This window comes from Hemitrygon akajei, chromosome 2 (assembly GCF_048418815.1).
Source record: "Hemitrygon akajei chromosome 2, sHemAka1.3, whole genome shotgun sequence".
NCBI lineage: Eukaryota > Metazoa > Chordata > Chondrichthyes > Myliobatiformes > Dasyatidae > Hemitrygon > Hemitrygon akajei.
The window spans coordinates 154,800,852-154,817,598 of record NC_133125.1 but is presented as its reverse complement, the minus strand read 5'-3'; the positions used below and the strand labels follow the sequence as shown (position 1 = coordinate 154,817,598).

The following is a 16,747-nucleotide window of genomic DNA, read 5'->3' as shown; positions in this document are numbered from 1 at the left end:
TGCCAGGATGAGGTTACACTCAGGTTGCTGGAGCGACACCTCATATTCCATTTGGCTAGCCTCCAAACTGATGTCTTGAAACATTAATTTCTCTGACTTCCGGAAATTATTCAACTCTCCCCATCTCTCTTTTTTCAATTCCCCATTCTGACTCGCCCCTTGCCCCTTTTCTTATATCCTGCATATCACCTCACTTTGTAGCCCGTCATACGTCCTCTTTTCCCGTGTTCAACTATCCTTTCCCATCATATTCTTTCACTTTCAGCCTTTTACCTCTTCCACCTATCACGACTTCTACTTCTTACCACTCATGCCCACCAGCTACCTTACCCTACTCCAAGTTTCAACTACCTTCTGCCAGTTTGTACTCCTTACTCTACCGCACCTTCTAATTCTGTCTTCTTCCACCTTCTTTCCCAGTCCTGAGACGTCGACTGTTTGTTCCTCTCCATAGATGTGGGGCTTCGACCTGTACAGACAATTCTCCTCCCTCCGACTCATTTTCCAGCTCAGAGGTTCCTCGATCCGCTGAATGCCTCCAGCAGTGTACTTGTTCAATGACGTGTAGTGTTTTCTTCACGATGATTCTCTATGCGAACTTGGTTCGCTGCCAGCCGGTTCATAGTTCAGTGGTGACTCAGAGGAAACATGCAAACACTTTAGATTTTTTTTGAACCTTGGGATGATTTGGAAAAGAACAAATGTTTCCGGAATCAAAACTGAAAGCAGAAGAGCAGATAATGAACAAGCTGGACGATGGCGTCCGGAAAACTGATCGCGGGACTATGCCAGGAGCTAATATGTCCCCTCTGTTTTGAGTTGTTCACCGATCCGGTATCTCTAGAGTGTGACCACTGCTTCTGTGGATCCTGCATCTCTCAGGTTTGGGAGAACGTCCTGGGAGATGTCTCCTGCCCCCAGTGTCAGCAGGTATTCACCCAGCGGAATACAAGACCCTCCCGAATCTTGGGCAACGTCGCAGAGCAGCTCCGGCGTTTGAGCGTGAGGGTGAAGCAGCGGGAACTGGAACTGTTCTGCCGCGAACATGACGAGAAGCTGAAACTGTTCTGCGAAAAGGAGCTGGAGTTGATCTGTGCGGACTGCTGGAACTCTCAGCACCAGACCCACAGCGTGATCACTGTCAAGGCTGCAGCCAAGAAGTACAAGGTAAACGTATCGCAGAGGAGAATGGGAGGGGGAAATGGGGACCGAGAGGCAAGATAAGCGAATGATGAAAAAAAGTCAAGAGGTGAAGAAGCTGGTGAGAGAAACAGGACATTACATTTGCCTTCCTCACCACAGACCAACCTGCAAATTAACCTTTAGGGAATCCTGATCAAATACACCCGTCCCTTTGAACCTCAGTAGTTCTTTGTATTTTCTCTTCATTTAGAAAGTAGTCAACCCTTCCATTTCTTCTACCAAACTACAAGACCATACACTTCCTGAACACTGTATTCCATCTGCCATTTTTTTTGCGCATTCTCCTAATCAATGTCTTTCTGTTGCCTCTCTACTTTCTCAAAACTATCTGCCACTACACGTCTTCACATTGTCTGTAAACTTTGCAACAAAGCCATCAATGCCGTCATCCAAATCATTGACATATAACATTGAAAGAATCAACCCCGATGCAGAATTCTGTGGCCTACCACTAGTCACCATCAGCCAGCTATAAGAGGCTCCCTTTATTCCCACCATTTTCCAATTCACCACTGCTTTCTTCATGTTAGATCCTCTCCTGTGATGCCATTGGCTCATAGCTTGTTAAGCAGCCACATGTGAGGTACTTTGACAAAGGCCTTCTGAAAAGTCCACAACATCAGTTGAGTCTCCTTTGTCTATCGTGCTTGTTATTTCTTCAAAGAATTCTAACAGATTTTGTCAGGCAAGATTTTCCCTTGAGGAAACCAGACAGAACATGGACTATTTTATCATGCACCCTCAAGTACCCTGAGAGCTCATCATTAATAATCGACTCCAACACCTTCCCAACCACTGAGACCAGACGAACTGGCCTATAGTTTCCTTTCTTCTACGCCTCTCACTTCTTGAAGAGTGGAGTGACATTTGTAAATTTCCAGTCTTCCAGAACCATTCCAGAATCTAGCGATTCTTCAAAGGTTATTACTCATAACCCCAGGATCACTTCAGCCACCTCCTTCAGAATTCTTGGGTGTGCATCATCTGGTCCAGGTAACTTATTTACCTTCAGACCTCTCAGCTTCCCAAAAACCTTCTCTCTAGTTATGGTAGCTTCAAACACTTCATGACACCTTATATCTGGAACTTCCATTAAACTGCTGGTGTCTTCCACCGGGAATGCAAAGTACTTATTCAGTTCATCTACCATTTCGTTGAATCCCATTACTACCTCAGCAGCATCAATTTCCACCAGTCCAATATTCAGTCTCATCTTTCTTTTTCACTTTTTCTCTCTGAAGAAACTTTTGGTATCTATTTTAATATTATTGGTTAGCTTAGTCTTGTGATCCATCTACAACTTGTTAGTGACTTTTTAGTTATTTCCTCTTGGTTTTTAAAATCCTCTAACTGACCGATAATTTTTGCTCTATTATTTTCCCTCTCTTTGGCTTTTATGTTGGCTTTGACTTCTCTTGGTAACTCCAGTTGGGTCATTTTTCCTGTTGAACATTCTCTCTCTTTGGGATGTATATATCCTGTGCCTTCCTAATTGTTTCCAGAACAAAGATGAACAAAGGGAACTTGAGGTTCAAATCCATACATCCCTCAATGACACTGCACAGGTTGATAGGGTAGTTAAGAAGGCCTATGGGATGCTAGGCTTCATTAACAAGGGGATTGAGTTCAAGAGTAGAAAAGTCATGTTGCAACTCTACAAATCTCTGGTGAGATTGCACTTAGAGTATTGTGTTCAGTTCTGGTCACCTCATTATAGGAAGGATGTGAACGCTATCGAGAGGGTGCAGAGGAGATTTACCAGGATGTTGCCTGGTTTAGAGAACAAGTCATATGAAGTAAGGTTAGCAGAGCTGGGACTTTTCTCTTTGGAACGTAGAAGAATAAGAGGGGACTTGATAGAGGTCTACAAGATTATGAGAGGCATAGATAGGGTGGATAGTCAGTACCTGTTTCACAGGGCACCAATAGCAAACACCAGAGGACATGTATAAAAATTTAAGGGTGGGAAGTTTAGGGGAGATATCAGGGGTAAGTTTATATATTTATATATATATATACACAGAGGGTTCTGAGTGCCTGGAATGACTTGCCAGGGATGGTGGTGGAGGCTAAAACATTAGGGGTATTTAAGAGCCTCTTGGACAGGCACATGGATGAAAGAAAAATGGAGGGTTATGGGGTAGTGTGGGTTTAGTACATTTTTAAGGATTATATGGGTCGGCACAACATGGAGGGCTGAAGGGCCTGTACTGTGCTGTAGTGTTCTATGGTTCTATGGTTAACTTCCAGATTTTGCTGCTCAGCTATCATCCCCGCCAATGTTCCTTTCCCAATCAATTCTGGCCAAATGTTCTCTCATGCCTCTGTAATTCCTTTTACTCAACTGTAGTACTGATACATTTGATTTTAGCTTCACCTTCCCAAATTTCTGAGTAAATTCCATCATATGAGTCCTGCCAAAGGGTTTCGGCCTGAAACATCGACTGTACATTTTTTCATAGATGCTGCTTGGCCTGATGAGTTCCTCCAGCATTTTGTGTGTGTTGCTCAGGTTTCCAGATTTTTTTTCTTGTTTGCGATTCAATCATATTATAATCACTTTTCCCTTAAGCACTCTACTCAATTCTGTTCATTGCACCTAATCCAGAAGAGGTGATCCCCTAATGGAAACAACTATGAGCTGCACTAACAAGCCATCTCATAGGCATTCTACAAATTCCCTCTCCTAGAATCCATCACCAACCAGATTTTCCCAATAAAAGTACCCCATGACTATTGTAGCATTGCCTTTTTAGCATGCATTTTTTATCTTCCTTTGTAATTGTTAGACCACATCGTTACTACTGTTTGGGGGTCTGTATACAACTCTCATCAGGGTCTTTTAATCCTTACAGATCATTAGCTCTATTCATAATCATTGATTCCCCCTTCCCCCTCCTGTGACCCACTTGTCCATCTCCCATGGCCCTGGTGTGACCACCTGCCTATAACTCTTCTCTATCACCTCCTCGCTCTCCCTGACCAGGTGAAGGTCGTCGAGCTGCATTTCCGTTTCCCTAACTCGGTCCCTCAGGAGCTGCAGCTCAACACATCTGGTGCAGATATGGCTGTCCAGGAGGCTGAGACACTCTAGGACCCCCCACATCTGACACTGAGCACAGAAAACTGGCCTCACACACATACTTCCTACAAATTCTCATCCCATTACTGCTTAATCATTCACAATTCACTGATGAAGGAAGAGCAGTGGATGTAGTATATATGGATTTCAGCAAGGCATTTGATAAGGTACCTCATGCAAGGCTTATTGAGAAAGTGAGGAGGCATGGGATCCAAGGGGTCATTGCTTTGTGGATCCAGAACTGGCTTGCCCACAGAAGGCAAAGTGTGGTTGTAGACGGGTCATGTTCTGCATGGAGGTCGATCACCAGTGGAGTGCCTCAGGGATCTGTTCTGGGACCCTTACTCTTTGTGATTTTTATAAATGACCTGGATGAGGAAGTGGAGGGATGGGTTAGTAAGTTAGCTGATGACACGTGGTTCGAAGTGTTGTGGATAGTATGGAAGGCTGTCTGAGTTTACAGTGGGACACTGATAGGATGCAAAACTGGGCTGAGAAGTGGCTGATGAAGTTCAGCCCAGATGAGTGTGAAGTGGTTAATTTCAGTAGGTCAAATATGATGGCAGAATATAATATTAATGGTAAGTCTCTTGGCAGTGTGGAGGATCAAAGTGATCTTGGGGTCCGAGGGCATTGGACAGTCAAAGCAGCTACCCAGGTTGACTCTGTGGTTAAGAAGGCGTATGGTGTATTGGCCTTCATCTAATCGTGGAATTGAATTTAGGATCCAAGAGGTAATGTTATAGCTATACAGGACCCTGGTCAGACCCCACTTTGAGTACTGTGCTCAGTTCTGGTCGCCTCACTACAGGAAGGATGTTGAAACCATAGAAAAGGTGCAGAGGAGGTTTACAAGGATGTTGCCTGGATTGGGGAGCATGCTTTATGAGAATAGGTTGAGTGAACTCAGCCTTTTCTCCTTGGAGTGACGGAGGATGAGAGGTGACGTGGAGAGGTGTACAAGATGATGAGAGGCATTGATCGTGTGGATAGTCAGAGGGTTTATCCCAGGGCTGAAACGGTTGCCACAAGAGGACACAGGTTTAAGGTGCTGGGGAGTAGGTACAGAGGAGATGTCAGGAGTAAATTTTTTACTCAGAGAGCGGAGAGTGCGTGGAATGGGCTGCTGGTAAAGGTGGTGGAGGCGGATTCAATAGGGTCTTTTAAGAGGCTTTAGGTAGGTACATAGAGCTTAGTAAAATAGAGGGCTATAGGTAAGCCTAGTAATCTCTAAGGTAGGGACATGTTCGGCATAACTTTGTGGGCTGAAGGGCCTGCATTGTGCTGTAGGTTTTCTATGTTTCTATGGAGCAGGCCTTCTGGACCACAGTGTTACTTGACAAATAGTTACTTTCTCCCAAGCTGTCAGGCTGATCAAAACCTCCACCCATTAACTAACCCTATGACACCTCTCAGCACCACTAACTTATCATTTCCTGTCAGAGTTACTTCATGTAGAGATATTCCTGTACTTAGCGTCACTTTATTTACATACCCTATGTAGATAAGTTAATCTTATGTATTTATTCTTTGAACAATATGTTCTTTGTGCTTATTGTGTTTTATCCTGTATCGGATCTGGAATATAATTTGTTTCATTTTCCTTTACACTGGTGTGCAGATGAATGACAGTAAACAAGCTTGAGTCTTGAATCTTGAAACTTGAGACTAATTAAATTAGTACTTGTGCACCTAATGAAACTAAATTGTGTTCATGTTCCTCCATTCTCTGCACATCCATATCCCTATCCAAGAGTTTTTTAAAATCCTCTATCAGACTTACAACTTCTGGCAGAGCATTCCAGGCACCCACCACTCTCGAAAATAAATCTTGCCGGCACATCTTCTTTGAATTTACACTCTCTCATATTAAATTCATGCCCTCTTGCATTAAACATTAGCTACTAATTCTATCCGTTTCTTGACGGGCTCAAAAGGACATCATTTTGCTGTGCATTCAATGCATTGGGTTATTTGGTGGCAATAACATACAGACCAAAGGCATTTTGGAAATTTAAATGGTAAAATAAGTGAAAGTGGTCGAGTATTTTCAATTGTGATATTAGAATCAAAGAGTACACCAGCATGGAAACTGGCCCTTCAGCCCCTCTTCTCCTTGCCAAACTATTATTCCAGCTCGTCCTAGTGATCTGTACTGGGAACATAGCCCTCAATACCCCTCTTGTCCATACACTTACCCAGCATCTCTTAAATGTTAAAATCAAACTCATCCTTGATTTCCAATGGTAGCTCGTTCCACACTTTAATGTCTGAGTGAAGAAATTATCCCTCATGTTCCTCCTAGAAAGGGTTTTGAGGTCTGGGTACAAATGGATGGGCTTAGTTAGATGATTGGGTCGCCATTGGGCCTGTTTCTGTGTTGTAGTTCTCAGTGACTCAAAGTATTTAGACATTAGAATGTGGAACTAAGCTACTTCCTTAATCTGCTACTGTTCTTCTTGTGAATGTGCTTTTGGGGAGGGCTTTTCTGGATTTAGATCCACTGACAATGAAGGATCGACAAAGTTGTTTCAAATTAGGTGGGTGTGCAACAGAGATGGGGAATCCTGAAGAATAGGACAGTGGGGAGACGGGGGAACTGAGGGAAGAGGAGGTGGATTGCAAGTTAACAAGGAGACCACAGAGAGTCCGATTTACTTTTCCACCAAGTTGAAAACACAGAATTAAAAACTTTCCTCATTCTGTTCACACCCTTTCTGGTTGTGCAATGCACCAGCTGGGTCTACAGCCTTACACAACCTCTGGTCTTGGCCTTCTTTCATATGCACACTGCATAATGACAATGGAATAATATGATGAAGCATTTTTACTGAATATTTATGTCCAACCCCTCTCTCCCTCACCTGAATGGGGAAGATGACTTAACTCTCCTGCCTTCCAAAATTCTTCGAGATCATCACCCCTGTTTCTTTGGGATATTCCTTTAAACTCACCTCTGATCTAGTATTTGGTGCCCCATTCTAATGCCTTCTTCCCTGCCTTAAGACTGGGTTTGACCTGATTACTCAGCTTTAAAATTCCTTGGATGCTTATATTATTTTGCAAATCACATCTCTGCCATATCTCAGTGTTTAACCAACTATTATATAAACGAAGAGCAAATTCAGAAATCAGAGTTGCACAAGGATTTAGGATTTCAAGAGCAGAATTCCCTAAGTGGTTACCTTGCAGACTGAGCCAGTTGTAAGGTGGGCAAATGCAATATTCACATTTATTTCCTGAAGAACAGAAGATAAAGGCAAGAATGTAAAGCTGAGACTTTGTGATGTGCAGGCCAGACCACATTTAGCGTATTGTGAACCACTATCTAAATAAAAAGCTTGCATTGGAGAGCATCAGAAAAGATTTATGAGAATAATTCTGGGAAAGAAGGGGATAACATATGAGGAGCATTTGATAGCTCTGGGCCTGTACTTCCTTGAGTTTAGCAGAATTTGTGTGGGGGTGGGATCTAATTGCAACTCACCGAATATTGCCGAAAATCTAAAAGCCTAGATAGAGTAGACATGGGGAGGACATTTCCAATAGTGGGAGAGTCTGGGACCAAAGGGCTCAGCCTCAGAATACAAGGACACCCCTTTAAAACAAAGATGAAGATAAACTTCTTCAGCCAGAGGGTGGTGAATGAATGCATAAGCAGACTTGATCAGCGGAATGTCTTAATTTTCCCCTGTGTCTTAATACCTTAGGAATATATGAAGTACCTATTTTAGTGTCTTTGTATAAATAGAATGTCCAATTATTCATGTATTTTGTGTTTTCAATATCTGTCCATAAATTTTTCTATTTTCTTACATCAGGGACAAAGGTCATTTGGCCTTTTGTTCAAATTCAATTTTAATTGCCATTGAACCATTCACATGAATACAGCCAAGCAAAAGAGTGTTCCTTTGTGGCCAACGTACAGAACACAGTACCAACAGTAATGCGCAGCACACATATAATTATGATACAGAAAAAAAACATAGAGTGACACAATACAATAATATGAATAATAATAATAATATAGCCCAAGTCTTTGCCATGGCCTGTAGACTGATAGTGCATGGAAGTTGTCCTGGAGCCACATTTCTGCAAACCCTTAGCAGTTACTCATCTCGCACAAGCATAGCTGCAGATAAATAAAATCCCCAGTGCCTTTCAGCTGCCATCAATTCCCCCACTTATTTTTAATCACATACCACTGATATTCCCAGTGTTTATTGGTCTGTTTTGAGTGCCAATGTAGTTGCCCGTGTATGTCAGCCAGCCTGGTGTTTGTTCATATATATGGGGTGACCCAGTATTTGTGTGGATAGTTTGAGGTTGTGTGTGTTTTTGTACATCTATTGGGTACACCAGTACATGTAAATGTGCTTGCTAGTGTTTATCTATAATTATAATATTGGACATCCCAATACTTATAAAAATATTTTTGGATTGCTGGTGTTTGTCTATTATATCTCCCTTAAATATTTAAAGGGTACTGTATATTAGTGACGCAAATATCCAGATATCAATTGAGTATATTTCACTGGTGGGCTATAGCTGTATCCTTAATCCTGGTATCAAGGTAAGTTTAGTGGAAAATTAAGTGTAGCTGTACAAGATTGTATCTTTCGCTGCTGACTACCATAACAAAGACTGAATTGATTATATTTTGACCGGTACACTGACCATGTAACAAACCATAATCATTTACACATCTTGAAAACACCAAATGTTTCAGGGCAGACTAGAAGCTGTTTCAGATTTACTGAAAAGGAAAATGGAGAGCCTTACTAAAAGAAAAATGAAAGAGGAAGCAATGCTGGGAGAGCCAAAGGTAAATCCAATCCACTTTTAATGATCTTACTGTGAATTAATTAAAAGAATTTAGCCATCAGTAGAAGGGCTAAATTTGCTGCCAATGTCTGGTACTCTAACTGGTATTACTATCCATGCTGAGATCCAGGGTAATGTCCACATCCAGTTATTTAATTGCTGAAGAGTTCTTGGGCAATGAACCCACCAGGGTGTGATTCCTAATGTGGGCCTTTCTGAATTTTAAAATAGTCTTTAGACATAACGAAGATATATGTTGTATGAAATCAAAGAAATCCTGCCAAAAAAATATTAAACATTGTTTTACATTCATAGCACTATTGCCTCTCATGTCGTTCCTTGAATTGATATCACTTTCAATATTCAAGGGTTTCCACATCAAGATCAACCCCTCCATGTGAGGCAGTGCAAGAACCCAAGATTGTGTTCTGTCCCACAGCTTCTTAACATTAGCTTCACCAAGCTTCAGTGCATCCATCAGCATGTACTCCAGTAGCCTGGAATATGCCAAAATGAGTCACAATATGTAAGTGGGGGTTTGAAGAGTTACTGGATCAGGATTTGCAAAAGGATCCCCCTGCTCTTCTGTAGCATCACCTTCAGAGTCACTGAGAGCCTTGAGAGCTAAGTTGCTTCATCATTCTATAGTCTGACGGCGGGAACACTGCACCAACACCACAACAATATACCAGTTAACGGAGGCAAGTCAAGCACTGCTGTGTCCATGTATTCTGAGATATCAGGAGGAAGAAATCGCTGCAAATCAACAAAATGCTTGGATCTTACCAAAGAAACAAAATAGATTATGAGGAAGAAAAATGTCATAGAATCATACAGCACAAACAAGCCATTCACTCCAACTCATCCTTGCTCAGCTGGTCTTATTTGTCTGTGTTTGCCCCGAATCCATATAAAACCTCCTATCCATGTACCTGTCTGAATGTCTTTTAAATGTTACTGGGTTCAGCTTACTTCAGACTCCGCAAAAGAGTTCATGGAAGCTGCAGCTCATCTTCTGTTGAAACTGTGGTTTCCCAGGTCATAATAACATGTGACAGAACTTCTTCAAGTTAGTCGATCTTTGCTGTTGCTTGTGCTTTTCCTCCTCATTCTCTGCAGGTGTGGGTGGAGCAAGTGACAGATGAAATTGGAGCAGAATTCGAGAGGATGCACAATTTCCTGAAAGAGCAGGAAGAGATCTTGAGACATCAAATAAGAGAGGATGAGAAAAAAATGTTGAAGAAACTGGAGGAGAGAGTGAAGGAAATCGAGGATGAAATGTCATCTACTGAGATCAAAATCTCTGAGATACAAGCACACCTAGAGACTAGTGATGACACCAATATGATGAAGGTAGCTAGTAATATGGAACTAAGTTCGGCTGATTTCAGAACTACGTCTGCTTGATTCTAATCACTGTCCTTTGTCTTTCTCTGTTTAGGACATTAAAGACATTCTATGCAGGTGCGTCCATATCATTGTCTGTTCTTGCCATGTACTTATTCTGTTGTTGTTTCCTATGTAGAATCCCATCTCTGCCCCCGTAAATTTCTATAGATGTACATTTGGAGAGCATTCTGATTGGGTGCATCATCATGTGGTATGGAGGGCCCAATGCGCAGGACTGAAAGAGACTGCAAAGTGTTGACCCAGGTAGTTCCATCACAGGCACAACCCTGTCCACCACTGAGGGCATTTTGAAGAGAAGGTGCCTCAAAAATGGGAAAGAAATATCACTAAGGATCCTCACCATCTGCAACATGCTCTCTTCTAATGACTGCCATCAAGGAGAAGGAGCCTGATGACACATACTCAATGTTTTGTAGCAGTTTTTCCCCTCTACAGTCAAATGTCTGAGCAGCCCAGGAACCTATGAATACTACCTCACTATACCTCTTTTGGACTTTTTATTTATTCTAACGCATTAAATGTTATGTCTTGCACTGTACTGCTGCCACAAAACAACATATTTCACAGCATATGTCAATCATAATAAACCTAATTCTGATTCTGGTGTATGCACCATGTTGTGTCTTTCCCAAGATGTACTGTTGACCAAGTAAGAGTAGGTGAAGAGGAGTTGAGCAGAGAAACCTTCACCGAACCCTTCCATTCTTTCAGAGTGTGGAAAGCCATGAGGAGAATAATTGAACCAGGTAAAACTGACTGGACTCTCCTATTCTCTGTTTGCCATGAGAATGAGTGTGTTATTTGTGTTAAATACTCAATCTTTCAACTGAATATTTAATCTGCCAGCCAGGACATTGAGTATAGTAGCAGGGACGCCATGTTACTACTGTCTAAGACATTCGTGAGACTGTGTTAGGAATGCAGTGTGCAGATTTGGTTGACTGGGTGAAGATGGATGTCATTAAGCTGGAAAGGATGTAGAAAATATTCAGAAGGATATTACTGGGACTGGAGTGTTTGTGTTAAAAGGTAAGACAGGATAGCCTGTAGCTGTTTTCTCTGGGGTGAAAGAGACTGAGGGATGACATTATGGAGGTTTGTAAAATCATGAGGTTGTAGGGGGCTCTGGATAGAGGTAGTACACTTGATGTTTGGCAGCTGCACCCTACCTAATAGGGTGGATAGGCATCGCTGGTCTTCATCCACCTCCAGAAGTTTTCATGTTTACCTCCATGTGGCACATTGTGGTAATCCATTTCAGCTGGCAGGCTAAATGACATGAGGACATGGTGTTAGCACGGCACCACTGTTTAAAGGACCTCTTCAACAAAAACACCAGCCAGGGCATATGAGTACCCCAAAGATCTACAATGGCCATGTGGCCAAGACCAGGGTGAGCCTCCGAATTGGAGAACATTGGCTTTTGTCTGATCTGGAGAGGTCCAGGTCTCACAAGCCCAAGACACATGAAAAGTGCCCCTAAAACAGATAGGCAGCTTGTGGGATTTGAATAGAACCAAAAAATCATAAGGGGCATGGATAAGTTAAATGGACTCATGGTAGGGATATATACAGCTCTAAAGTTAGGGTAATGTAAAGAGTTTAAATGGGAAGGTAAAGATTTAAATGAGGTTCTGACATCTTTTTCAGACATAGGGTGGCGGATGTCCCATGCATAAAAAGAATGGCATTGGTTTGGGAATGTCCATTGATGATCACAGTGATGGAAATGTCCACTGATGATCACAGTGATGGAAGTTGAATAGTTGCCTCTTCATTTTAAACAGGCAGTCAAGCTGATTGTTCTCTTTGATCAATAAGTCACTCAGTTAATGGATGGAGGTTGATATCAGAATCAGAATCAGACTTTACTCGCCAAGTACCTATGCACATACAAGGAATTTACTTCCGGCAGATGTTGTCTCTCTGCTCATAACAATAATAATGATAAATATAAATGAAAATATAGATTATACATACAGGTAGTGCAATCCAAGTAATAGATAGCCAACAGTTAACCGGCAGTTAACTGTTCAGCAAAGTGACCGCAGTAGGGAAAAAACTTCTCCAGTGCCTATTAGTCTTAGTCTGGAGGGATCTGAAGCGCTTACCAGATGGAAGCAGATATAAGAGTATAAGCTAGTGGAGGGAGCTGGAAGTTTAAAAAAAAAGCTACAAATGCTGTAAAGCTGGTGGGGGTGGTAGGGGTCAGGGTTGTGGCCAGGGTCCATTCTGTCGGAAAGAATGAATAGTCTTGTAGTGTCACTCAGTCATTCCTCAGAGGCCATGAAGGTAATTTGATGTCTAACCTCTTGTTTCTTTCTCTCCCTGGGGATCCAGCCATTCCTCTGCACCTGTCCCCAGTCCTTCGTGAGTGTAACATGACAGACAAATTGTGGCATGTTATTCTAAACAAGACAATGGTTAGGCTACACTTGGAGTATTGTGTTTAATCCTGATTGCCCTAGTTATAGGAAGGATGTGAGTGTTTTGGAAAAGGTGTTGTAGAGGTTCACCTGAAATAGAGGCTATAAAATATAATGAGAGGTTAGACAAATTCTTCTTGCAGTTTACCTTTATGGGTGGTCAGAGTGAACAGGAAATCATGCTGCTGCTTTATGGAAGCTCATATTTTGGCTCTTACCCTTATCTTCTCCTCATCTGCCTATCGCCTGCCTCTAGTGCCTCCTCCTTCCCTTTCTCCCATAGACCACTACCACTCCTATCATATTCCTTCTTCTTCAGCTGTTTCTATCTATCACCTTCACAGAAACATTTTACATAGTGTGGTAGAGTCTAGTAAAGGATTCCAAGGTTGTTGGTGGAAACAAACATACTGCAGCTGTTAGATGCATGAAAATACAGAGTATGGAAGGATTTTGGACCAAGCAGGAGCAGAAAAGATTTACTTTAAGTTGGCACTGAGTTCAGCACAGAAATCATGGGATAAATGTAAATTGGCAACTCTGTTTATTATTGCTACATGTGCTGATGAAAAACCTGTCTGTATGCTATATATATATAAATAACCTCTGCATGATAGAAGCTTGTTAGATGCTTGATGCTAAGGCCTGTTGTCATGCTGCACTGCTCCTTTCCCTATGTTAATTGGTAGAGAATCTCAATGAGCAATTGGCCTAATTTAGGTCCTTTGCCTAATAATGACTGAGGGATCATGAGACACTTTCCTTCTGCGCTTGTCCTCCTCGCCTACCCATACCAGATGGTGTTTTGTGATTGTAACGTGTTCTTCTCCTGATTTATTCCAGTCCCAGAGCATCTCACTCTGGACCCAGAGACTGCAAACAGGCAGCTCCTACTGTCCCAGGACCTGGTTAGTGTGAAGCAAAGTGAGGAAGAGCAGGATGAGGAGGAAGACGTGCTCGATTCACCGGCCCGGTTCGATGTCTACCTGTGTGTTCTGAGCTCTCAGGGATTTACGTCTGGGCGACACTTCTGGGAGGTGGATCTTGGTCACAAAGTCCAGTGGGTTATTGGTGTCTGCAGAGAGTCTGCCAACAGGAAGGGTGACATTATAACCATTCCTTCACATGGTTACTGGGTCATAGGTTTGTTTGGCGAAAATGACTACAGAGCATCTACCTGCCAGGATGCTGTCATTCCAGTTGATAGAAAACTTTGCAAGCTGGGGGTTTACTTAGACTATGAAGGGGGTCGAGTGTCCTTTTACAATGCTGACAAGATGTCTCACCTGTACACTTTCAATGACACCTTCAATGAGAAACTTTACCCCATCTTCAACCCTTGCAATAACCTGACTGGCCGAAACTATGAACCGCTAATATTGTGCAGTCATTTGACAGCACTCAGTCATCATGTACAACACTGTGCATAAAAGGAAGACAGTGAATGTTCCATCCCCTCTCTAAATCACAGTTCAACATTTACTCCCATGATGTTCAGCAGATCAAAGTCCTACAGCAGTGAAACAGATCTTTCACCAACTCAGTACATATTCCAATTTAATCAAATCAATAATCTTGAAAAAATTGCAGGGAAAATTTACAAGTATATTTCCTGAAATTGAGAAACTCAGTGATAGGAAATGGTTGAATGGGTTAGGACTTTATTACCTGGCATGCAGGAGAATGAGAAATATCGTATAGTGGTTTACACATTTATGAGGGGTATAGAGAGTGAATGAGTGCAGACTCTTTCCCCTCAGTTTTATTGAGTCAAACTAGAGGTCATAGTTTTAGGGTGAAAAGTGAAATATTTAAGGGAAATCTGAGGGAAAAAAATACTTTTATTAGAGGGAAAATGAGCGAAAATATGCAGATGCTGGAAATCCAAGCCACACACACAAAATGCTGGAGGAACTCAGCAGGCCTGGCAGCATCTACGAAACAAAGTACACTTGACGTTTTGGGCCGAGACCCTTCAGCCAGAGGTTAACTGTACCTTTTTCCATGGATGCCGCCTGGCCTGCTAAGTTCCTCAAGCATTTTGTGTGTTGCTTCTCTCAGAGGGAGGTGTAAGTGCAGAATTGGCTGCTAGTGGAAGTGATGGATGCAGGTTTATTTGAAACATTTAAGAGAAGTTTCCAAGAAGACTTCATGATGCTATAATACCAGATTCTTCCCCCATATTCCCATGTATTTTCCCATCTTTATACACAGTAGAAGCAATTTTCAGTGGTCAATTAAACTAATTGTGGGAATGAAACAGGAGCACTCAGAGGAAAGCCACAAATAGACAGGGAAAACCTGCAAATTCCACATACAGGAAGTGCTGGGGTTTGACATTGAACCAGCATTGCAGAGGCTGGGAAGTTGTGGCTTTGCTCACTGTGCCACCATGCCCCTCTACATTATACAACATTAAAAATGGTAGAGTTATTAAGTCAGACATCTCAGACAAAGGGCCTGTACTCATCTGAGTCTGAGAAAAATATCGAGTGTCTTATCTGTATTAATCCTATTTACCATGTATCTGGTCAGTAACCTTGAATTAATTACAGAGTATCAAGGCTCAGTGAGGTGAAGGCTTTTCCTTATCCCATGTCAATGTGAGATCTGAATATTTTCCACAGCTCTGTCTCTGAGTGTGCGAACATCCAATTGGATCTGTCAGGCTTCAGCACAATTTCCAGAATGGACATCAGCCAGGAGGAGATGGAGAAAAGGCAGCATCTATTTTCCTTACTACAAGTAGGAAGTGGTACGTTGATAGAGGAAGGTGCCAGATGACACTTTTTGATTTTCATCATCGTACTATTAAAAAATCGGTCTCAGTATATTAGTCAAGGGCATCCACCAGAGGTCATTCACCTACTCACCTGCACAACAGTGCAAAGCATCTTGTGGTGGTTCAGTCCGAAGTCCATGGTCTGGTCCGTGGACTCCGAACTCCGGGTTTTCCAGCGGTCTCTTGCTGCGGTTTGACTTAACCAGAAACATCTGAGGCTCATATTGGAACTGGGAATATAAGTGGCCCTGGAATTGAGTGTGGTTGGGGGTTGTCTTGTCAGAGGCTCATGGCACAGATGGCTAGAATAGGCTATTGCCATCCTTGGGGCTGTGTTGAAGAACCATGGCTTCTGGGAGCCTTGCTGGTAGTAGTTGGAGCTGTCATTGCAGTAGGGATTCAGCAGTTTCCTGGGCCAGCTGGATGGCTGTCAGCCACTCTGAGCTCAGTGGGAATCTGGTTGCTTCTGTAGCCAGCCAAGGCTGCTGGCTGTAATGGCTACTTGGAGTACCCTGATGCAGAGGTGGAACTGTCTGTTGTTCTTTGGTGTTTGTCTCTTCCTGTCCTTGCCTCTGTGGGGTAAGTCAGACTGTTCTGCCGTTGCCCTGTGGGGGGAATCTGTCTTGTCTTGTCCTCACCTTGGGGTAAGTCAAGCTGTTCTGCTGTTGCCCTGCAGATGTTCCTGCCCTACCTTGGTGTAGAGTTACAGATAAGTCCTGGCTTGTTGGTGGATAAATCCTGGCTCTATGTCTGTGTACTGTCTGTCTCATGTCAGTGTCCTGTCAAAGATGAGTCCTGGCTTGTCGGAGGGTAAGTCCCAGCTCTATGTCTGTGTACTGTGGTCTCATGTCAGTGTCCTGTCAAAGATGAGGCCTGGCCTGTTGGAGGATAAGTCCCAGCTCTATGTCTGTGTACTGTCTGTCTCATGTCAGTGTCCTGTCAAAGATGAGACCTGGCTTGTTGGAGGATAAGTCCTGGCTCCATATTGATGTGTAGTTCCTAGTCTGCCCCTAGCTCTAG

The 16,747-nt window shown here is 42.6% G+C and overlaps 1 protein-coding gene across 1 annotated transcript; it reads left to right on the top strand.

Annotated features, from left to right (window-relative positions):
* Positions 1-449: 449 nt before the first annotated feature.
* On the top strand, positions 450-16,165 carry LOC140717138 (E3 ubiquitin-protein ligase TRIM39-like). Its single transcript, XM_073030400.1, has 6 exons — positions 450-1,167; positions 9,015-9,110; positions 10,229-10,462; positions 10,551-10,573; positions 11,153-11,265; positions 13,789-16,165. The coding sequence occupies exons 1-6, from the start codon at positions 757-759 to the stop codon at positions 14,373-14,375; spliced, it is 1,464 nt and encodes a 487-aa protein (XP_072886501.1). The 5' UTR covers positions 450-756; the 3' UTR covers positions 14,376-16,165.
* The last annotated feature ends 582 nt before the right edge of the window (positions 16,166-16,747 follow it).